Consider the following 20,029-nt stretch of genomic DNA (forward strand, 5'->3'; position numbering starts at 1 on the left):
TTTCGTCTGGACATCTGTGATGGTCAAATGCTCCACTGTGTCTGTTCCTTGCGTCAAGCTTTACCTTAACGTTAACTTAAGGTATTAGTCAGGGAGTTGTCTCCAAGGGTCCTCGGGTTCAGCAGTTAAGCAACACAGGGGTGAGTTTGAGAGGTCTGCCATCCCGTATTCAGATTGGATTTTCTACTCCGTACGTACAAAAACGAAGAGGTATGTAGGTGGCACGTTAGGTAAGGGAGGTATATGGCTGGCTATTCCTTGCCTTGGAACACTTGCCTGCGGCCGCAGTCGAAGCAGAACAAGCCCAGCCCAGAGGTAACGTTAGGTATTCTGGCAGCTTCGGGTTCGAGTTGCCCGCTGAGTACGACATCGTCCTCCCCTCATCTCTCCCGACACGATGAGAAGTCGACATCATTGGAAGCTTCAGGCACAGGATCAGCAGAGGTGGCGCTGCCTCCCGCCCTCGCACGACATAAGCTTCATGTTGCGTCCTCGAGTGGCCAACCATTCAAAGCTGATTGTGTTGTTTCAAGTTCCAACCCCGCCTCGGAGTGGTTGCGCATGACGTACGCAGTATAAGGTGGTTATTTAGTTGCTTCTTGTTCCTCGGTCCCCGAGTATACTAGTAGTTATCGAAACATTTAGGCCGGGTTCCGCCATATGTATTGTATTGGCACAGGGCAGTTATTTTTGACAGGGTCTAGACCGGACTTGATGTGGGCATATCCGTAAGATACAACGAAACAGTGGACAGGTCTCATGCAAGCCACTTGTTTCATCATCTCTACTAGCCCTACTCTATGTATATTGATATGGAATGATACCCCAAGCAGAACATGCAGGCTCCAGTTACCAGACTGAAGACAGCAGCAGCGCTATCATGACTTGAATCTGCTATATATACATGACAAAACATCACAGCCTACTAACATAGCTAGCTGCCTTAGATAAGCGCATCCCAAAATGGATCATATCAAAAATGAACACGGACAACGGAGTGACAGAAAAATACGCCTCTGTTCGTATTACGGCCACCTCATCTCGCTCGTGGGTTCATCTCAACAGCTATACGAGGACTTGTACCTCCCGCTAAGCCGTCATGTCCATGACGCCCCTTGAACACCGCAAGTTCCTTTCCAACTGCACCAAGCAAGAAACACAGGAGTGGTCTAGCTCTGCCACATATACTCGCTCAACCCCAACAGCTTATCGGCCAACTGCCTCTTAGCAGCAGCCGCCACGCCCCTCTCAGGATCGGCGAGCTGCTCACTGTAGCACAGTTCCAACAATGCCTTGAGCTCATCATAGGTAAACCTGACAGCCCCTCTCCGCTGCGTATCATCACCTCCTTTCCCGTCACCGCTTTCTTCGCCGGATGCAGGTAGCGGCGTCCTCGCCTTCTGTCCCTCCTCCTGCGCCATTTTTACCACGGCGTCAGGGCCTTCATCAAACAGCTCGAAATACCTCGCCGCCCTTCCCAGCTCGGCTCCCGGGCCCTCCTCGATGTTCTTCAGATTCTGCTGCAGTACCAGCACGTTCAGCCGCATGCGCCCGCACCCCTTGCTGTTCATCGGCGCTGTCATGGGGGCGTTGCCCACGAGGTACGAATTTATCAGCAGGCCCAGCCCGGTGCGCACGAAGGACACCTCCCGCTCGCGGAGGAAGTGCGAGATGATCTCGTCGAAGGCGACCATTTCTGCGTTGAGCGAGAGGATCTGCGGGTCGGGCTCGGTGACTTCCTGGTCGAGGAGGTAAGGGGCCGTTTGGGAAGGGGAGAGGGCAGTGTACAGGGAGTGGAGGATGCGGCAGCGGACTTCCGAGTGGAGAGTTAGGAGGGCGGTAGTGGCGAGTTCGGTGTAGGAGGTCAGGATGCTGTCGAAAGATCTGCGGAGTCGGGTTAGCCAGAAAATCATAGAGGCTACCCAAGGTAGGTAAAGTGAGACGTAGAGTGCACGTACTGGACGGTTTCTTGCGTCATGGGGAGGTAGACGGGGCCTTCTTCCGTCGTGGCTTTGCTCGGGTCGTTGAGCAATGTCCAGCGCTTCTTCTCTGGCTTGGGGAGGCTGGACCGGGAAGAATCTGCCTCGTTCTTAGTAATGTGTCGCAGGCTGAGAATCTTGACTGACAGCCACTTCATGCTGGTGTACAGCAGGCAGAGCGATGAGATGGTATCACGGTCCTGGATGATATCGCTTGCCCCTAGCACATTCTGCTTAGCATGTGCCATGAGCAAGCTGGTCTCCTTATCGAGAAGCTCGAGATCCGTGGTTTCCGATTCCCACAGCTTTTTCATCGTCTCGTGGATTTCACTGGCTCCAAGCGCCATGACCGCAGACGCTCGCAGTTCCTGGGCGCTTGATGCCTCTTCCTGAGTTTTCGTCACAAGTGCCTTGTACCAGTTGAAGCACCTGTCATAGTACCTGAGCATTTGCGTTATGATAAGCGAGCTGAGTGCTTGGTCATGCGGGATTGTGCCCAGCATTCTGCAAAAAGCAGTTACAATAGTAAAGAAGGCCGTCGCGCCCTTGAAGACTGGTCGCTTGGCAACGCGAGCCCACTCCGAGTCTTGCAAAAAGGCGTCTGCTTCGCCAAAGACGGTATCGCTGAGCTTTCCAAGCGTCTCGTCGAGCTGTGGCTGAAAGACATTGACGAGGAAGTTGTCGAGAAACGACGTGAGGGTACTCGTCGCTAGGTCCGAACCGGGCGGGACGATGTTTTTCAATCGTTGAAGGAAAACAAGGGTGGGCGGCAGCAGCAGACTCATGTTGAAGACGCTCGGTTCGACGAGAGACTTGTACGTCCCACTTCCCTGGTTGTTCCCATAGCCGGCACCTGTGCTCTTCCTGGCGGCTGCAGGATCGGACCGAGGAACGACCAAGCCCACCTTCTTGCTATCCGGCCCTTTCCGCGAGTTGGACGTCAAGCCGGGGACAGCAGCACGGATGATGCCGTCCAACGCCTCATACTCGGTCGTCATCTCGACTGACTTGGAGTCAACTTCGGAAAACTTGAAGAGGTGCTCTCGCGACGCATCTTTATTGCCGTTCAAACCCGCCCCCGGCCTGAGCGACGAGCGGAACTGGTAAACGTCGGCATCTGTTGTGACGTAGTTGTGCAGAAGAGAACGGATCTCGTTCTGGTACAGATTCCAGAGCTCCTTGAAACTGCCTAGCAGCGCGATGTTGTTGCCAGCTCCCTCACGGCGGATCAGGGCCTTGATGGATTCGTGGAACACGCGGTGGCCCTCTGCAATGGCCTCAAACTTGCCATAAAGAGTCCACAGCAGATCGTAGATGACGTCTGCCCTCATCCTGGTCTCGCGCTGCCCGTAGATATGGAGCCCATGTGAGCCACTGGAGCCGCCTCGTAATGAGCTAGGATGCTTTTGGTCGATGTCATCGATGGTCTCGTTGACCACCGCAAACAACTCAACTGGCAGCCTCTGCTTCAGCGTGTCAACGGCGGATTCTAGCCTCCCTAGCCTGTTCAGTGACTCGACCAAGAGCATGACGTAGGAAAACGTGTCTGCCTCGGGGTTCTTGTGCGGATCTTCTGTCACGGACCGATCCCAATCTATTGAGTCAAGGATTGCGTGAAAGGGTGGCACAGCCGGAGCGTCTTTGAAGGCCTCGTTGAGTGCACGTTGGCATTTGGCCAGGTTCTGCCACCGCTCCTGGCAATAGGGCGACTTTAGGTAAAGGTGCTCGTGCAACTCCTCAACCAAGATGTCCATGAGTGCCGTCTCTTGGTTTGCCAGGTAGCTGCGCAAGTCGCTCAACGCGCCAATGTCATCCAGCTCAGGCTTCGTGAGCTTCCGCAGCGCATTCTGGAGGACCTCGACAGCCGTGAGGAAGCGCTTCTCGGATATCCTAGCTTCGAGCTGGTCGGGTACAGTCCGCAAATCGTCCAGCTCATTCAGCGTCTGCAACACCTCGTCGTACATGCGGGACGTCGCGTGAAGCTTCTTGAGCTCTGGGTCGGTCGCGCAAAGGGCCGCCTTGGATGCAGCTAGCGATTCCTTGAGGGCGCGCACCTTCTTCTGCGATGTCTGGATGCTACCCTGGATCTTGTGGAAGGTGCCGATGGAGCTGTTGAAGCCCTGGTGGTACTCGTGGACGATCTTCTTGAGCGAGTCCTGCAGATACTGGTGCGTCCGCTGGAAGTTGCCGTACTCCCGGGCGCGGCCGACGGAGCTTGTGTCGAGGAGCTGCAGGGCCAGCTGGACGGGAATGCAGTCGTTGTCGCACATTGCGGGCCACTCCTGCTTGATCAACTCCAGCACCTTGGCCATCTCGCGCTCAGCGTTGGTTTCCTGGACCCGCTGGGCAGACCGGGCCGGGGGTGCGGCATTGCGGACGGCGGGAGGAGGCCGGGGATTCGTCTGCCGGGCAGGAGGCACATAGCGGTCGCTGCCGTAGCCCTCACCGTACGGGTCGTACTCGTCATCCTGACGGCTGAAATTGCCGTAACCGCCGTTGCGATACGACTGGCCGTATCGGTTTGACATGGTGGACTCGAGGCGGGACGCTATCGCATCGAGCTGCTCGTCATCCTGAGTTCTCGTCACCGTCTCGGTCAGGCAATTGAAGGGCACTCCTCGTCAAAGAGCCGAACTTATTCCCGGGTGGGGGATTTAAGCCCTTGAGCTTTCCGAACTCAGTCCGGCCTCGAGCTTCGTTCAACGTTGCTCGACGCAGGCACTCCCGTGCCTTAGGTTGGTGTTCTGCGTGGTCGGTGTTCCTGCCGGCACAATGACATGGATGCAGCAGTTTGGGGTTTGACCCCTGCAGCTTAACGTTAGCCCCACCTCTAACATCTAACTCCCGGTCGCCAGTCGCGAAGGCACCAGAGCGCCAAGCATCTCCTTCCAGGCCCTCAATGCTTCATTCTGTACAGATAATCTGTACCTACTCATGCAGGCAAGCGTCCAGACCATTTGGTTACTTGGACGCACCGGGGGATGAGGGTGCTACTACGACCCGTCAGAACACGACCCGTCGTTAAGCTCGTTAGGCACCTGTCCCGTGCGGCTGCGACTGCGATGGCCCTGACGTTCCCCATCTATCCACCTGCACGCTATGCAGGACAAAGTGAGCCTGTGAAGCGGCCAAAGGTGGGAAGCCTCAGTCTGGACTCGTTGACCTGGGAGATTGTCATTATCTAGTCTAGTGTCCTTCGATTCAGTTAGTAGAAGTAGCAGCTAACATGGCACATATCGTTGCCAGGAAATCGCCTGCTTTTCATATGACAAGGAACATAACTTCCGCCAGGACGACTCGTCCCTAAAATGGTACTATCCGCCTGAGATCCCCGCAAACCTGTCAGAGGGACTCGACAAGTTCGTCCAACACGACGATCGCATAGACGAACATCTCGACAGCCTGCTTAAAACGATTGCGAGCCATGAGCGGAAAACGGGCGAGCCGATCGATGCACACATCGTCACCTGGCGAGGCATGATGACCAAGGTATGGCTTCTCGTCTTCTCGGGCTTGAGACTTGTTTCACCTTTGCGGGCAATGGCATCCGCTGACGACAAACAGATCATGGCCACACCTTTTGACGACCAGGCGTGAGCCAGAACCTCAGTTCCTAGTTTGCTGCGCTTTTTAGGACTCACTGCTAAGTTACCTATCTCGATGCATTAGGTTTGAGATGAATGCTACGCTTTATCGTGTATGCTCCCCTGTCCCTTCACACTGCGTCTTTCCCTGCTGACTTTCTCCAAAGGACTGCATGTAAGCGAATGACATGAATGGGACCTCCAAGCTGTTTCTACTCGTCCTAGACTGACAATACGAAAGCTTCATCGAAGAGAACCATGCCTTCAAGGAGCAGCAACGAGCCTTCGAAAAAAACCGTAGAGGGAAGAACGGAATACCATCTTCGGAGATGCAATACTGGGGTGAGTCCCGCTTCTCTTCTCCTTCGAGTGCCAGACTAAGTCCTTGGCAGGCTACAAATTTGAGACTCTCAGTACACTACCACGCCCTTGGGGTGAAACGTCAAGAGAGTATATCGAAAATCGAGGCAAGGAGATCGTCAACAACAAGGAGCAGTACTGTTCGGTAGTTCGCACAGGTTTCGGAAAGACAATAGTTTGCCTCGGAGGAGAGGTCGACGCGAGTAAGAAGCTCTTCCCCTGACTCGCGAGTCCTGCTTTCCTCGCGACATGCTGACCTGAAGTGCATAGTTTGGGACGCGAAGCCTGAAACCCCTGGAGATCCGATCAACTGGGTAGAGCTCAAGACAAGCGCAGAGATCACTTCCTACAACGACCAGTTCGTCTTCGATAGGAAACTCATGAAATTCTGGATCCAATCCTTCCTCCTTGGCGTGCCTAAGATCATAGTGGGCTTCCGATCGAAGAACGGCATGCTCACGAGTGTCGAGGAGTTTCAGACCATGAACATACCATATGCTGTCCAGCGCAGAGGAATGGCCAAGTGGGATGGGAACGTTTGCATCAAGTTTGCCGCCCTCTTCCTTGAATGTAAGACATACCCCTTGTCACCCTACCGACTATATCAAAGAACGCTGACCGCCGGTGCCCAGGGCTCCGTATGACCATCAGCGACGAAGGCGTTTGGAGGATCAGGCGGCGACGTGGGGCAGACCATATCGAGCTCTTCAAAGTCGAGGAGGTTGGGCACGGCAAGATTATCACGGATGAGTTCATGAACTGGCGGATAATGCTCACGCTCAATAAGTCAAAGCCATCGGACCATGCATCATCTTCGGCGAGGGGGCCGACGCTTGAACGGAGCCGAACACCGGAACCTGAGCCATCGCCGAAACGGAGACGGTCGACAAAGCGGACGCCGACACCAGAACGAGGACCCACGCTCGAACCGGTGGCATCCGGGTAGAGCACCGGTGTTAGATGGTACGGACTTGTATTCTTAGAATCCAGGAAGGCAGGAGGACTAGGATGGATACCACGGCGTGGGTCATTCATTGTATGTTAGTATCACGGAGTGCGGAGCACCGGGATGGCGGAACATGGGATCGGGTGCTGGTTTGCAACATAGAATCAGGATCCTTCGGCGAGGCAGCTTCTGGACAGTGAACAATTCAGGATCGGGATGGAGAACAAACTGTATTATCCAATCCACCGTTGGTTCGGGTGCAGATTACAAGCTCGATACTCCGGGAACCCCAAGCCTGTCCTGGATGAAATAGTGCAACCAACTGTATGCTACTCGATATGCCATGCTATGACCCCTTGGGGGAACAGAAAAACGAATGAACGAGACGGAGCCCCCCGTGTGAAGCAAGAAAGCGTGGCTCCAAAGTCCGAACTTGTACCAAGACCCCGTACACCCCCACATTACAATCATTCAACAGAAAGGATCCGCCGCCCCTCGTCATCCATCCGTTCAATCATACAGACCTCCAGCGCATTCATCGACCCGTCCATCATCTCAACCAAGCAAAGCAGACCCACAATAGCCATCCAATGTAGCGAGTGTAAGCCATCCGTCCTCATGGGATGTAACATGACATTGCTTGACATCTGGCTCCATCAAATCAGCCGTACCCCATCAGCGAAAGGGAATCGACGAGAAGTTCGTTGCTCATTCTCCCTTCATCCTCGCCCTCGAACGTCCCAAATCTCCACCACCAGCGTACCATTCTTCTTCAACGAGCCTCCTTCCTACAAGAGGAGGCCCATGTATACACCCCCGATCAAGCGCCGGCCAAAACTCCCCACCTTGCCCTCAACCCGTCCGTCCAACGGGCATACAGCAAGTCGGATAGCGCCCTGCAATGCTCCATGCCGGGCACGGCCGGGCGGCCGGGGAACTTCGCCTCGAGCGCGGCCATCTTTTCTCTCTCTCTCTCCTTTTCTCGGTCCCTGTTATCGCGGAGCGGCTGTTCCCGATCCTTCTCGGGCGATGACCGGGGGCTACCGTGATGGTCGGCCGGGGTCGGCTGCGGGAGCATACTCCCCCTGCGACGGCGATGGCTTAGGAGATGAGGGTTGTCGTGGCTGAAGACCAGTTTCGAGGGTGGCGTTGACGGTGGAACAGCAGGCGTAGAAGAAGGGGTCCCGCGGGATCTGTGCAGGACGGTGCCTTGCGGTGGTGGCACGCCGTCGCCGGCTGATTTGGACGGCGGATTGCTGCTGTGCTGTGGTAGAAAGGCGTTGCCGAGCTTGGTGTCTTGGGAAATCGTTGACACCAGGTTGCGGAGGAGATGGTAAGCCCCTTCGGGGTCGACTGCGTCGAGGAAAGCAAAGGCGTCGGATAGCTTCGCGAGAGCTTCCCTTTTGGTGGAGGCGGCTGTCTGCGCGTGAAGCTCGTCGAGACAGGGCTCCAGGGCTTTGCTGTATAGTCGACGTCCCAGCATGGCCTCCTTGCTGTTTGGCTCGGCCGGTGCGTGGTAGGCCGGCGGAGGATGGTTTTCATTATCAAACTCCGGAGGAGGGGAGCCGAGAGCGCCTGGATTGGAACTGTCGGAGGGCACGCGGCGGAAGAGACGCATAGTTGAACCGGAGTTGCCGAACGACATATCCGGCTGAAGAGGGCGCTTTGGTGCGAGAGATTGTCGTGGGGAGCCGTTGGATTCACGTCGGCGAACCGAATTCTGACGCGAGATCCGGCGGGAGGCAGAGGACGGCTGCCATCGCACCGTAGTCTTCCGCGCCGTGCCTGGCGTGTTCGGTTGAAGAGGCGCGTCCTTCAGGTCCAGCTTGTGCATTGCATCCTCGACGGCGTACACGGAAGACGGTTTCCTGGACCGAACAGTACCCCTTCTCGGCACTCTCGACTTCACCGTCTCAAATACCCATTCGTCGGCTTCATCCTTGGGCGAGATGGTATGCAGCGTCTCCTGGTAGTAGACAGGATGTTTCAGGTGGTCCGCCCTGGCATCAGCCATCCGCTTGCGCTGGATCAACTCCTGCAGCGCCTCCACCTTACCTGCCGACCGAATGAAGCGATGTTTCAAAAGCTCCTTTGCCGTCGGCCGGAAATCAGCATCCTTGACCAAGCATTGCGACACGAAATCCTTGAACTCTTTGCTGAATTTCCCTTCGAGCCTCGGGGGCGGGTTCTTTGGGATGTGGAAAAGGACCTTCATGGGATGGAGGCTGGCATGTGGAGGCTCGCCAAGCGCCAGCTCGATGGCCGTGATGCCCAGCGACCAGATATCGGCTTTGAAGTCGTAGCCAGCCTGTTGGATTACCTCCGGGGCCATCCAGAAGGGTGTACCGACAAAGGTGTTCCGCTGTGACTTCATGTAGGTCAGCTGCGCAGCGACGCCGAAATCCGCGAGCTTGACCCTGCCGGCGTCCGAGAGCAGCACATTGGCGGCCTTAATATCGCGGTGTATCTTCCCTTCGGAATGCAGGTATTCGAGGCCCAGCAGCAGCTCCCGGCAGATTATGGCGATATGGACTTCGTTGAAGACGCCTGATTTGAGCTACGCAGTCGTCAGCGCCATCCGCGGCGGGCAGCCATTACTCGCCACGAGACATACCAGATCGAGGCAGGATCCGCCACCCAGGTACTCCATGACAATCCACAGCTTGTGCCCGCGCAAGAAGCTGGCCTTGTATTGCGTGACATAGCTACTGGCGCAAGTGCTGAGCACCGAGATTTCCTGTTGGATTTCCTGGATGTCATCTTCGCTCGACTCGAGATCGATCTGTCCGCGATGCACAGTTAACGCTCGTCCGGATTCTCACGGCTGCCCAGCTGCGCTTACGTGCTTGACGGCGACGACCTCCCCCGTCGCCTTGTCGATGCCCTTGTACACAACGCCAAAGCTGCCGCCTACACAGTGCACACATCGTCAATTAGCCCAATGCTCCATATGCAGCGCGGCCATCGACGTGACTCACGTCCGAGCTCCTCGAGCACCTGATAGCGACTTGCAATGCCTTGGTCCGCCATTGTTCCTCGTTGATGCCGAAGTGGAAGTGAGGCGGTGCAAGACTCGGGGCCGGCCGTACACTATGGTACGACCCGTTCGGACGAACGGTGGAGACCGAGAAACACGGGGCTCGCGGGGCGGGCTAAGCCGAGCGAAGCGGCAACCCGGTGATGACCTGGTGCCTGGACCTGGGAAGAGCGAGGATATGATGAGATTTCCTGACCGGAGAGAAAAGCCAAAATCGACCTCGCCGTAGGCGAGCCCAGGGTTCTTAAATTAAGTCCGTCTCGAACAGGGTGCTATCGTTGTCCGGGTGCTGGGATGACGGGCACGGGCCATTGTTTACTTTGGATGACGGGTGGGGGAGCTGAACGCCAGGGTTCAACGCACTCAAATCGGAAGGACAAGGCAGCAATTCAAGGCTTCGAGACTCCATGCGTCGAATCTTTTGAAATTGACGCAAAAGTGCTGGAGTCGAAATCCTGCGTTAATCGGCACCTTCGCATGCAGACTTGGACAGGGCAGTCTCGCTGCCGGGAACACAACTCAGGACCTTGACTTTTTGCTGTGGTCGCATTCTTCAGCCGCTTTCAACGCAGGGCAGCACAGACGGCCACGCCCAGGCCCGGGCCAATTGAGACAGGAACGGCACCTGAGTGGCATGCATCGTTCCAGCTCCCCTGCTTTTGCACCCCTCCCTTGAACCACATTGGGTAGGTGGGGCACAGCTGTTGCCCCTAGCAACTGTTGTCTCCGGGAAGAAGCTTGGACCTGCGCAGCATCACCGATCAGCTGGTCCGCCTCACTTCGGAGCGTGGCCGTGACCAGTTCGTAAAATGCCCGCCAGCTGCTAACGTCAGGCAATTGCTTCGTTTTGCAATCCTGCTTCCACTCCGCGAACTGTGGGGGAATTAGGTCACCCCATTCAACTGCGGCGACACTACATACCGACCATATCAGGGTTTATTAGCGTCCCTCACCACGATTTACCAGACACCCCGTCGCATATCAGACGAAGCTTGGATGGCTCCTTGTTTTCCAACTCCACAATTGCTTCCCGAGCGATTTTTATTGAGCCTGGTGCCGTCATAGGAACCTAGCCAGCTTTGTCTTGATCCGACTGCGTGCGCCTCGTGAGTTTGCATCGAAGCAATCTGGAACCGAAACAAAGAGGAAGGGCGCGGATTGGCAGAAACACAAACAATGGTTCCGGCACCACCAGCGCTGCCAAAGCGCTTCCCGTGCTGGGTCCGAGCAGTATACTCGTGGGGAGGCGAGGTGCGTGTTTTGGTCTGTTATGCCGCCGTGACTTGTACTGACCACAGCCGCGCTGCAGTCTAAACGCGATCTCGGGTTCATCGAAGGTGATCTCATCGAGTGTCTTAACGCAGGCGACGGCTCGTGGTGGACCGGCAGACTGTTCCGTGACAGGAGAGCAGTTGGGTTATTTCCCTCTAACTTCGTCGAGGTTTTGCCAGAGACCTTCCGTCCCACGACAAGATCAGTCAGCCCCCTACCGAACAGCAACACACCCAGCCCCAAGGGCACTCCCCAGAAGTCCAGGACCTTCCGCAAGCCATTCGAGGCCTACGCCAAAGCGCCGCACTACACGACAGCCAAGACACCGGAGACATACAAGGATGGAGCGGTGCGACCGCGCGAGACAGCCGAGGCAAATCCAAGAAAGACTGCTCGGTCTCGCGAGGTTTCAGCCAATTCCTTCGACGACGTGAACGTGAATGCGGGTGCGAACGCCAGCGTTGGACGAGATCCTTCCCCTTCCCCTTCCCCTTCCCCTTCCCGACCCCCGAGTTTCATCGCACGAGATCCTTCTCCTTCCCGAGCACAGAACTTCATCAGCCAAGAGCACTCCCCTTCTCGAGAACCGAGTCTCCTGGGGCGAGAGCCATCTCCTTCGGCGCGCAGCAATATCAGCCGGGACCCATCCCCTTCGCGAGCTCCTAGTTTCGGCTCCAGGGGACCATCGCCCGCGCCCTCATACATACCATACCGGCCGCCGCAGTCTCGCCAACATGCATACCACCTGAGTTTAGACAACAGGCCAGATCCCTACCGACCGCCAGCCTCACAAGGGGGTGATTCCCCTCCTCCGCCGCCTCCTCCGCCCCATCGCTCGAGGCTGTCCAGACATGTGCCACATGCGTCATACGACGAGGGATACTTTGGGGCCTTGTCGTCATCGAGGGAGCCGTCGGCGTTGTCGAGAGAGCACTCCAATGCATCGTATGGCTACGAGCCGCGGCAACACTTCAACGCATCATACGAGCCCGCTGCCTCAGGATATCATACCCCCAGGGAGCCGTCGCCATGCCCTCCCTCACCCGGCGGGTTGACCCCGTCTCCTCTGAGGGAGGCGATGGATGATGTGATGGAGCAGCTTGATGCACTGGGCTCCGGCAGAGAGGTCGACAGAGAAGCCGAGTCTCCTGAGCGGGAGTTGGATCCTTGGTCTCCGGAGTCGTTCGATATGGTGCACTACCGCTCAAAAAAGAAGGAAGATCAGAAACTCAGACCCCAGACATCTGCGGGTATTCTGCACCATCTAGATGAAGGATATGAGACATACAGCGGGAGTGCGGGATCATCACAGGAGCCCGCCCGCCACAACAGTTACACAGAGCATCCACCCCCTAAACTTAGCAACTACGTCGAACGGATGGAGTCGAGGCTAAGAAGCATGCAGCAGCAAAGCTCAACTGTAGCCGACGTGGATGACGAAGCTCCCCCTGTGCCTCCAAAGGGCAAACATATGTTCGACAGACCCAAGTCCTCAATGGACATGCATGGAGAGCCGGACCAGACACTGCGCCACAAAAAGTCTGCATACGAGATCGGCCGTCAGGTTCTCAATAGGACATTCACTACCAAGACCAATTCGACAAACAGCTCGTCAGCGACGCAGAGCACCGATCGTAGCTTGATGAGCGGTGTGTCAGCGGGAGGCATCAGCGCCACGAGCGCCGGTAGCCTGGCAAGAAAGACGCGGAGTAGGGCTCATAGCGCACTTGCCATGCGGGATCTCGATTCGGATCGTCCCGAAACACCATTTACCGGCGTCACGTATCACAGCAGCCACGCGTCCGATGCGCCGCGATCCAAGTCCCAGGTGGGCTTTCACGAGGACGCCATGCCGCCAGTGGGAGGGCTCGTCCAACCGAAGCCGAAAAGGCAGAATTTCATCAAGCGCATCCTCGAGTCAGCCAAGACTGGTGTCGCCAACACGAGGGGCAGTATCGCCACCTCCAGCTCCAGCTCTGCTCAGCTGCCTGCTTCAGGTCGATCGACGCCCGGTCTTCGTTCTCTAGCAAGCTCCCCATTTAGCAGATCCGGGCGGGAGCATGGGAGGGACACGGGCCTTGGAGGCGGTGTGGACTGGGTCCAGGTCCGGCGGGATGTTAATCGGTCCAACTCGCTCAGCCAGAATGAGCTCTTGGAGCGGAAGGAGAGGTGTCAGATGCTGGATTATCCAGCATTGGACCCCGTGGACGAGCTGTATAACAGCATTGATGGGGACGAGGGCGCTGATGGGATGCCGGTGGCCGAGCCGATAAACTACAACGCGATCAACCTGAGTCAGGTAGACAAGAACTCGCGCTTCTTGACAAACCTTCCGCCGACCACCACGCCGATCACGTTGGCAACCACGTATGTCTGCCGGCCATACCGCAGTGACGTCCAGCGCCTCCGGTCTATTTTCACATGGGTGTCTGAGAAGATCTGCTGGGAGGAGGACTTTGACGGGCCGATCGACACACGGCGGGTTATCCAGACGAAGCGGGCATGCGCCGAGGAATACGCAACGCTGGTGCTGGAGATGTGCGCTGCAGTTGGGCTGGCCTGCGAGATCGTCCGTGGCTATCTCAAATCGCCGGGCGAGATCCCGGACGTCAACATGATGCCCCGATCGAACCACTGGTGGAATGCCGTGCTGGTTGATGACGAGTGGCGGATGATGGACTGCTGCCTCGCCAGCCCGTCGAACCCACGGAGAGTCATGTATTCGAGCCACAACAGCTCGTCCGCCGATCCGTGGTGGTTCCTGGCACGTCCCACCGAGATTTGCTGGACGCATATTCCTGAGCACCACGAGCAGCAGCACATCTGCCCGCCGGTGGCGCCTGAGATCCTCCTAAACCTCCCTTGCGCCTGCCCGCCGTACTTCAAGAGCGGGTTGCAGATGGTCGACTACAACACGTCGCTAACCCGGATCGAGGACCTCGAGATGGTGCACGTCAAGGTCAGTGTCCCCGCCGACGTCGAGGTGGCGGCCGAGGTCGAGGTCCGTAGCTATGCGCGCGACGCGGATGGTGACTTCTTCGAGTCGGGCGAGACGGTGAAGAAGCGTGCGCTTGCGCAGGCAGAGTGGTTCGGTGGCGTCAAGCGGTACACGGTCAAGGCGCTCCTCCCTGGCGACGAAGGCACCGGTGTACTGAAGGTCTACGCCGGCAAGCGGGGCCTGATGCACAGCATCAAGGACATTCCACACCCACTTGCATTCGCGCTGCCCATCATCCACACGGGCGAGAACCCTCCGTACGAATTCGTCATGCGCCACCCCACGCCGCACGCCCAGCGGCACGACATCTACGTCGTCCAGCCGCAGTGCCAGCGCCTCGCGCTCAACAACACGTTTGTCTTCGCCATCCGCCAGCATCCCAGCTCTCTGGGCACCTCGGCCATGACGCCGTCAACGAACCCGGGCAACGCCAGCCCGATCCCCTTTGTCCGGCCCGGCAGTGCCTTGAGCATGACCAGCTCCAGCGCGGCCGGGTCCAACCCGAGCACCGCGGCATCGGCGGCGAGCGGCGGGAGCAACTCCAAGAAGCCGGCCAAGCTGGCGATCCAGACCCCGGGTGGCAAGATCCTACGGCTGATGCGCAAGGAGGAGAGGCGCGGCTTCGGAGGCGTTCTGGGCGGCGGACGGGGTCCGCAATCGCCGGCAGCTGGGCCGCTGTTCGGCGAGGAAGAGGCCGGCGATGGCGGGGTGTGGGAAACTATCATCAAGTGCTCGGAGCGGGGCGTCTGGCGCGGGCTGGTGCTTGCCGACCGGACGGCGAGGTGGTGCGTTTTTGCGGAGTGGATTTGCGAGGGTTGAGATCCTTGGACTTGACTTGATCTTTTGATAAAAAAGATCGGAATCTGTGTTGGATCAATTACTTTCTGTGTGATGGATATGGCCGGACCTTTCCCCTCAGTTGGTCAGAGAAGACTCCGGCGTCATGTATGGGGCATCTGCTGTTCTTCTTCTTCTTCTTCTTCTTCTGTTTTTTTCTTTTCTATTTTAGCGGGCTTTGGCTGTATTTCTGCTTGAGCTGTTGTGATTCATCAGCTGGCTTGGTTTGCATACAGGGGCGTTAATGTTAATTCTATCTACGTAACTCGTGTACGGGGCTCAAGGCTGGGCGAGAGCTGAATGGGATGGTCTAACGGATGGGGGAGGGAGGTATCCGTAGGGTTGAAGACGAGAGCATCAATGATATCCGTGTAAGGATATTCGGGGCTGGTGAACGAGTACCGTACCAAAGGTAACTGGTATTTGTCCTGGCAGCTTTCGTTTTCGTTTCCGCTGCGGTTGCAAACACTCAGTGATGCAATTGCCGAGCAAGCTCCGCTTTTCCTCCGCATCTGATTAATCGTACGGCTGGATGGCAACCACCTGCCCAAATGGTGTTCCCGCTATGTCATTGATTGGACTGCAGATATTTAACTCATCAGGGGCTGCGCTGCCTTGACTCACTCTTCAGGGCTTCTCGCATGAATATTCTCCCATCAGCAACAACACACAACACAAACACCTCTCACCGGCACCTTCAAAATACCCGACTCTCGCCCGTCATCCAGACATCCACCGAGCACCGAATCTCTTATCTATCCCTTCTTCACCCGTTCACAATATGGCGCCCTCAACAGCCCCCTCGCCCACCATCGAGACAATCGACCTCACGTACACGTTCCCGGACCAATCGGCGGGCGTGTCCAACATCACGCTCTCGCTACCGGCGCGCTCGCGCACGCTGCTGATCGGCGCCAACGGGGCGGGCAAAACCACGCTGCTCCGGCTGCTGGCCGGCAAGCGGCTGGCGCCGGCGGGGACGATCCGCGTGTCGGGCGTCGACCCGTTCAAGGACGGGCTCGAGGGCGTGACCTACCTGGGGCTCGAATGGGTGCTGAACGCGATCGTGCGGACCGACATCGGCGTGGAGGAGCTGCTGCGCTCCGTCGGCGGCGACGTGTATCCCGCGCGCCGGGACGAGCTGGTCGGCGTCCTGGACATCGACACCAGCTGGCGCATGCACGCCGTGTCGGACGGCGAGCGGCGCCGCGTGCAGCTGGCCATGGGCCTGATCCGGCCGTGGACCGTGCTGTTGCTGGACGAGATCACGGTCGACCTGGACGTCTGGAGCCGCGCGCAGTTTCTGGGCTTCCTGAGGCGCGAGACGGAGACGCGCGAGTGCACCGTGGTCTACGCGACGCATATCCTGGACAACCTGGCGGGCTGGCCGACGCATCTGGTGCACATGCACCTGGGCACCGTCAAGGGCTGGGGGCTGGCCGAGGAGATGCTCCGGGAGGTGGACGAGCGGAACAAGACCGAGGGCCCGGCGGGCGCGCCGGGGAACAGCAAGCTGGGCGAGCTGGTGCTGAGGTGGCTGCGGGACGATCTGAAGGAGAGAGGCCCGCGGAGCCAGCACAAGCGGGGCCCCGAGGGCTGGACGTATAGCGTGACGGGCATTGGAGGCTACGGTTACGAGCGGAAGGACTCGACCGAGTAGGGCTGGGGGACAGAAAATCCCACGAGGTGTGATGTTTCGAGATTTCCCTATCTTTTTGCGTGGTGTTGGGGTCGGGGTCGGAGTCCGGGTCCGGATTGGTGATTTAACATGATACCCAGGCGGCATTTAACATGGGGTTTGCAAGCGGGACGTCCCAGAAGGGTCGAAAAAAAAAGGAGCATTGGGAATCGGATAATCCGTACATCAACTGGTACATACATGGGTATATTTAACTCACGACAGTCCGCATCAACACAGATTGTCCACTTATCGTTCCGAGTTCGCTATACACACGGGGTGGGGGGTTATCTTCCATATAATGTCCTTGACTCATCGTCACCTTTTCGCCTTCATGAGATTCTTCATCGTGTTGTGCATCAGCTGAGAGACACCCGAAAACCCCTGCGATTCCAGGTGATCCAGAACGCCAGCCCTATACTCTTGCCACGACAGATTCAGACCTCCCCGATGAGCGAGCTGGCTTAGCGAAGACTGCGTTACGGGCCCGGCGTGTCTGGATCGGATTCCCTCCAAGTCAACTTCCTCCAGCAACCGCACGGAGGAGATAGACTGGAGACACAGCAGCGGCGAGTGCGACAAGTCAAACGCCGTACTCAGCGAGAGGTCCGGGTCTGCTGCCCGTAGGTACGACTGGAGTGCTGGTTGGATCGATTGCGGGATGCGGCACCCCTGGGCATTGACGTCCGTCGTGGAGAAGGCACGGCCACGCCACAGGCAGTTGCAAAGGTCCATTAGGAAGCCATTGAACACGTTGACCTGGGGCTTCTCGCGCTGCGACAGCTCGCGCCCAGCCGACGGGGACATGACGGCCTCCAGGGCACGCTTATAGGCGACCAACACGCCGCACAGCCGTGACATGACTGCTAGCGACGGGCTGAAGAATAAGAGGTAGACGAGGGTGGGAGGCGGAATCGTTATCTCTATGTGCTGTAGCATCTCCGGGTTGGAGTACAGTCGGGAGGAAGCCGCAAGGGAGTCCAGGATGGCTAGGTAAGTGCCGACAGTGGGGGAGGTTTGTGTCAGCGTCAGGGCGAGCCTGTTGACGCGCTGGATAAGTTCTGGTATTGAGGCCCATGGCAGGGAGTCGAGATGCCCTGAGACCTCCACGGTGACTGCCCAACGCCGGAGAAGGAGGGTGTAGAATTTCAGAACGGACACCTGGGAGGCTGGCGTGTTGTCCAGTACTGCATGCTCCAGCAGTTCGAGAATCCTGGACAGAGCTGTTTTTGCTCTTTTTAGTCTCAGCGCTGCGAGATCAATGACAAGAGATACTGACCCTTGAATTCCAACAATGGGACGAAGCTCAAGGCCTCGAAGACCAAATCCCTATTGTGGGATCCATTCCAGACGCTCAGATACCGCTCGAAGAAAGTGAGTAATAACGGGGGCAATGTCTGTCAAAACGAGTGAGCCGATCCGTCTCTCGGCCGAACCGACGTTTACTGACCTTGGTGGAGACTGCATAGTCGTGAACCACTTCGAGCATGTCCTCCAAGTAAGCCGGGTCAGCATCTCCTCTGGCGACGTCATCCACGCATGCCATCAACCAGTTGGAGATGCGGGACGAAGCCTCCGCATCTGGCCGTAAGAGTAGGAGCTTCTGGAGGAGCGGATCGGCCAGGACGGCAACAAGCTGGCTCGGCAGCTCGATCTTCTCGAGATTTTTGGCCAACGACTCGGCGCTGTCGATCTCTTCCAGGGTGACCGAGTCCTACTGACCGGTTAGATACAAAGAGCAGATGTTCCATCTTTCGCGACGGGAGGGGGGGCTATACCTCGTGGGCGTGGAGGGTGTGGACGGTTGGGAACAGAGCTTTCGTCCCTTTCAGCCGCCGACCCAGGGCATGGTTGACAGCAAAGCCGTTCCTGACTCCCCCATCGTCCTGGTGTTCGGAGTGCTGTTGCTGGATCTCGTCGAGCCTTGCACGCCACTGCGGATCGGGGTGCTACACACGAGGTCAGCATTTGAACACCTTGGACGTTCCCAGTCAGAGCCTACCTTGAAGGCTGCTGCTCGCCCTTTGGTGGCGTCGCCCACAATGATCTCCGGATAGTAGTTCTTGAAGACGCGTAGCAGACCCGTCAGGTTGGGGTCGCCGCCCGTTTGCCGGAACAGGTTGAGTCTGCGGTCTCCTTGTCAGGGCTGCTCTGACCGCAGTGCCACGCCATAAATGAACCTACATGGCCTGTATGCGAAATGCCCTCACGTGCTTTCGCCTCGTCACCAGCGCAAGGAGATGGCACAGCGGCGGTCTGCCAGGAGGGGTCAGCCCCGTTCGGTTGAAGGGCGGGCCCGACGTATGGTTACCTGATTGCAGCGGTATCGAGCAGGCCGAACAGAACGCCGTATGTCTGTGACAGGATGGCCGGCTTCTCCAGCAGGTGGTAGACCATCACAAGCCACCGGAGCATCAAAGCCTGGAGAGGGAGTAAAGGCTTGAGCTGGCCGTGACCCAGCGCACCGACAATGCGCAAGACGACCTCATCGCTGACCTTCCCCAACGGATACAGGTTCCGGAGAATGGCGGCGAGGCTGGCCTGGTCCAATTGGTTCCGGACAGTCACCAGTTCGACAATGCGCGCCAGCTCATCCGGGAGCGCGCCCCGGTCGTTGAGGAGCGATGCTATTCTCTCGACGGTGGACTTGATGCTAACCTGACGGCGCTTCGCTGGCACCTTGGAAGCTACCAAAAGTCATCAGCAACGCTGGTTCATCTGTGTGCTGGCTAAGGGTGTCACATCCATACCCGCCTCAAGGTCCCCTAGAAGACGGTCGAGGTCATCGCCTTCCGGAGATGTCATTTTTCGCCGTTTCTTTTTTCTTCCTCTCCTCGTTTTTCTTTCCTTTTGAGTCTAATGAGTTCCTGTCAGTGTGGCATTTTTTGCATTGCGTTCAGCGCGTCAACCCATATGCAACCAACCGCACTACCTGATCCCGGTGATTGTAAGGCTGCCCGAGGCTGTAACAGCTTTACTACATTCTCCCGCGTCTCAGACGCGTTACCTTTGGATGTGGGTACAATACGGATACCTCATCGATGTAAGCCGCCTTTTCTGTACGGGTCCGTAAGTACCTTACATACATACCTAGCGTAACTTACCCACAGATAATCCACATACCATTAAATTGTCTCTCAGGCTCTCTGAAACCCCACCTTTGACATTGTATTTACTGAAATTTCACCACTACCACGTAACGTTATCTACCTATGTAGCTAATGTTGCTCTCACGCTGCCCAAGGCGTGCCTTCCCCAACCTATTGCCTGACTGTTGGACTTGGTGCATTAATACGGCATACCTTAACTGCCTGGATCAGGGTTTGGTTTGTCCTTAG

At 57.2% G+C, this 20,029-nt stretch overlaps 6 protein-coding genes across 6 annotated transcripts; 3 read left to right on the plus strand and 3 right to left on the minus strand.

The window, feature by feature from the left end:
• Positions 1-771: 771 nt before the first annotated feature.
• On the minus strand, positions 772-4,808 carry B0T15DRAFT_410321 (Sec8 exocyst complex component-specific domain-containing protein). Its single transcript, XM_062865372.1, has 2 exons — positions 1,959-4,808; positions 772-1,884 (listed from the first exon to the last, which is right to left on the minus strand). The coding sequence occupies exons 1-2, from the start codon at positions 4,505-4,507 to the stop codon at positions 1,170-1,172; spliced, it is 3,264 nt and encodes a 1,087-aa protein (XP_062723859.1). The 5' UTR covers positions 4,508-4,808; the 3' UTR covers positions 772-1,169.
• A 1-nt stretch (position 4,809) lies between these two features.
• B0T15DRAFT_523487 (RAI1 like PD-XK nuclease-domain-containing protein) lies at positions 4,810-6,578 on the plus strand. Its single transcript, XM_062868691.1, has 8 exons — positions 4,810-5,113; positions 5,226-5,468; positions 5,544-5,572; positions 5,649-5,676; positions 5,731-5,738; positions 5,805-5,905; positions 5,956-6,126; positions 6,194-6,578. The coding sequence occupies exons 1-8, from the start codon at positions 4,961-4,963 to the stop codon at positions 6,565-6,567; spliced, it is 1,107 nt and encodes a 368-aa protein (XP_062723860.1). The 5' UTR covers positions 4,810-4,960; the 3' UTR covers positions 6,568-6,578.
• Positions 6,579-7,514: 936 nt separating this feature from the next.
• B0T15DRAFT_96452 (kinase-like domain-containing protein) lies at positions 7,515-10,049 on the minus strand. Its single transcript, XM_062871497.1, has 4 exons — positions 9,848-10,049; positions 9,712-9,779; positions 9,484-9,651; positions 7,515-9,426 (listed from the first exon to the last, which is right to left on the minus strand). The coding sequence occupies exons 1-4, from the start codon at positions 9,897-9,899 to the stop codon at positions 7,690-7,692; spliced, it is 2,025 nt and encodes a 674-aa protein (XP_062723861.1). The 5' UTR covers positions 9,900-10,049; the 3' UTR covers positions 7,515-7,689.
• A 560-nt stretch (positions 10,050-10,609) lies between these two features.
• Positions 10,610-15,133, plus strand: B0T15DRAFT_96711 (uncharacterized protein). Its single transcript, XM_062871499.1, has 2 exons — positions 10,610-11,157; positions 11,216-15,133. Exons 1-2 carry the CDS (start codon positions 11,083-11,085, stop codon positions 14,993-14,995), a joined length of 3,855 nt encoding a protein of 1,284 aa, XP_062723862.1. The 5' UTR covers positions 10,610-11,082; the 3' UTR covers positions 14,996-15,133.
• A 661-nt stretch (positions 15,134-15,794) lies between these two features.
• B0T15DRAFT_391233 (P-loop containing nucleoside triphosphate hydrolase protein) lies at positions 15,795-16,673 on the plus strand (the record flags this gene model as incomplete). Its single annotated transcript, XM_062864576.1, has 1 exon — positions 15,795-16,673. The coding sequence occupies one exon, from the start codon at positions 15,795-15,797 to the stop codon at positions 16,671-16,673; it is 879 nt and encodes a 292-aa protein (XP_062723863.1).
• A 231-nt stretch (positions 16,674-16,904) lies between these two features.
• B0T15DRAFT_96526 (Mis6-domain-containing protein) lies at positions 16,905-19,701 on the minus strand. The gene is made up of 8 exons (XM_062871498.1): positions 19,442-19,701; positions 19,003-19,378; positions 18,876-18,947; positions 18,694-18,817; positions 18,470-18,640; positions 18,142-18,405; positions 17,971-18,088; positions 16,905-17,914 (listed from the first exon to the last, which is right to left on the minus strand). The coding sequence occupies exons 1-8, from the start codon at positions 19,494-19,496 to the stop codon at positions 17,010-17,012; spliced, it is 2,085 nt and encodes a 694-aa protein (XP_062723864.1). The 5' UTR covers positions 19,497-19,701; the 3' UTR covers positions 16,905-17,009.
• Between the last annotated feature and the right edge of the window lie 328 nt (positions 19,702-20,029).

Source organism: Chaetomium strumarium (assembly GCF_033439665.1).
Source record: "Chaetomium strumarium strain CBS 333.67 chromosome Unknown B0T15scaffold_2, whole genome shotgun sequence".
Classification (NCBI taxonomy): domain Eukaryota; kingdom Fungi; phylum Ascomycota; class Sordariomycetes; order Sordariales; family Chaetomiaceae; genus Chaetomium; species Chaetomium strumarium.

What these genes read in the sequence shown, in the direction of transcription:
- B0T15DRAFT_410321 (XM_062865372.1), bottom strand. Translation starts at nt 4,507, where the DNA reads ATGTCAAACCGATACGGCCAGTCGTATCGCAACGGCGGTTACGGCAAT. An exon ending in ATGACGCAAGAAACCGTCCA is followed by an intron (nt 1,885 to 1,958) that starts GTACGTGCACTC and finishes CCGACTCCGCAG; the next exon opens with ATCTTTCGACAGCATCCTGA.
- B0T15DRAFT_523487 (XM_062868691.1), top strand. Translation starts at nt 4,961, where the DNA reads ATGAGGGTGCTACTACGACCCGTCAGAACACGACCCGTCGTTAAGCTC. An exon ending in AGCCTGTGAAGCGGCCAAAG is followed by an intron (nt 5,114 to 5,225) that starts GTGGGAAGCCTC and finishes TATCGTTGCCAG; the next exon opens with GAAATCGCCTGCTTTTCATA. An exon ending in CGGAGGAGAGGTCGACGCGA is followed by an intron (nt 6,127 to 6,193) that starts GTAAGAAGCTCT and finishes TGAAGTGCATAG; the next exon opens with TTTGGGACGCGAAGCCTGAA.
- B0T15DRAFT_96452 (XM_062871497.1), bottom strand. Translation starts at nt 9,899, where the DNA reads ATGGCGGACCAAGGCATTGCAAGTCGCTATCAGGTGCTCGAGGAGCTC. An exon ending in GGTGCTCGAGGAGCTCGGAC is followed by an intron (nt 9,780 to 9,847) that starts GTGAGTCACGTC and finishes TGCACTGTGTAG; the next exon opens with GCGGCAGCTTTGGCGTTGTG. An exon ending in GCGGATCCTGCCTCGATCTG is followed by an intron (nt 9,427 to 9,483) that starts GTATGTCTCGTG and finishes ACGACTGCGTAG; the next exon opens with CTCAAATCAGGCGTCTTCAA.
- B0T15DRAFT_96711 (XM_062871499.1), top strand. Translation starts at nt 11,083, where the DNA reads ATGGTTCCGGCACCACCAGCGCTGCCAAAGCGCTTCCCGTGCTGGGTC. An exon ending in TATACTCGTGGGGAGGCGAG is followed by an intron (nt 11,158 to 11,215) that starts GTGCGTGTTTTG and finishes GCCGCGCTGCAG; the next exon opens with TCTAAACGCGATCTCGGGTT.
- B0T15DRAFT_96526 (XM_062871498.1), bottom strand. Translation starts at nt 19,496, where the DNA reads ATGACATCTCCGGAAGGCGATGACCTCGACCGTCTTCTAGGGGACCTT. An exon ending in GCATTTCGCATACAGGCCAT is followed by an intron (nt 18,818 to 18,875) that starts GTAGGTTCATTT and finishes AGGAGACCGCAG; the next exon opens with ACTCAACCTGTTCCGGCAAA. An exon ending in ACTATGCAGTCTCCACCAAG is followed by an intron (nt 18,089 to 18,141) that starts GTCAGTAAACGT and finishes TCGTTTTGACAG; the next exon opens with ACATTGCCCCCGTTATTACT.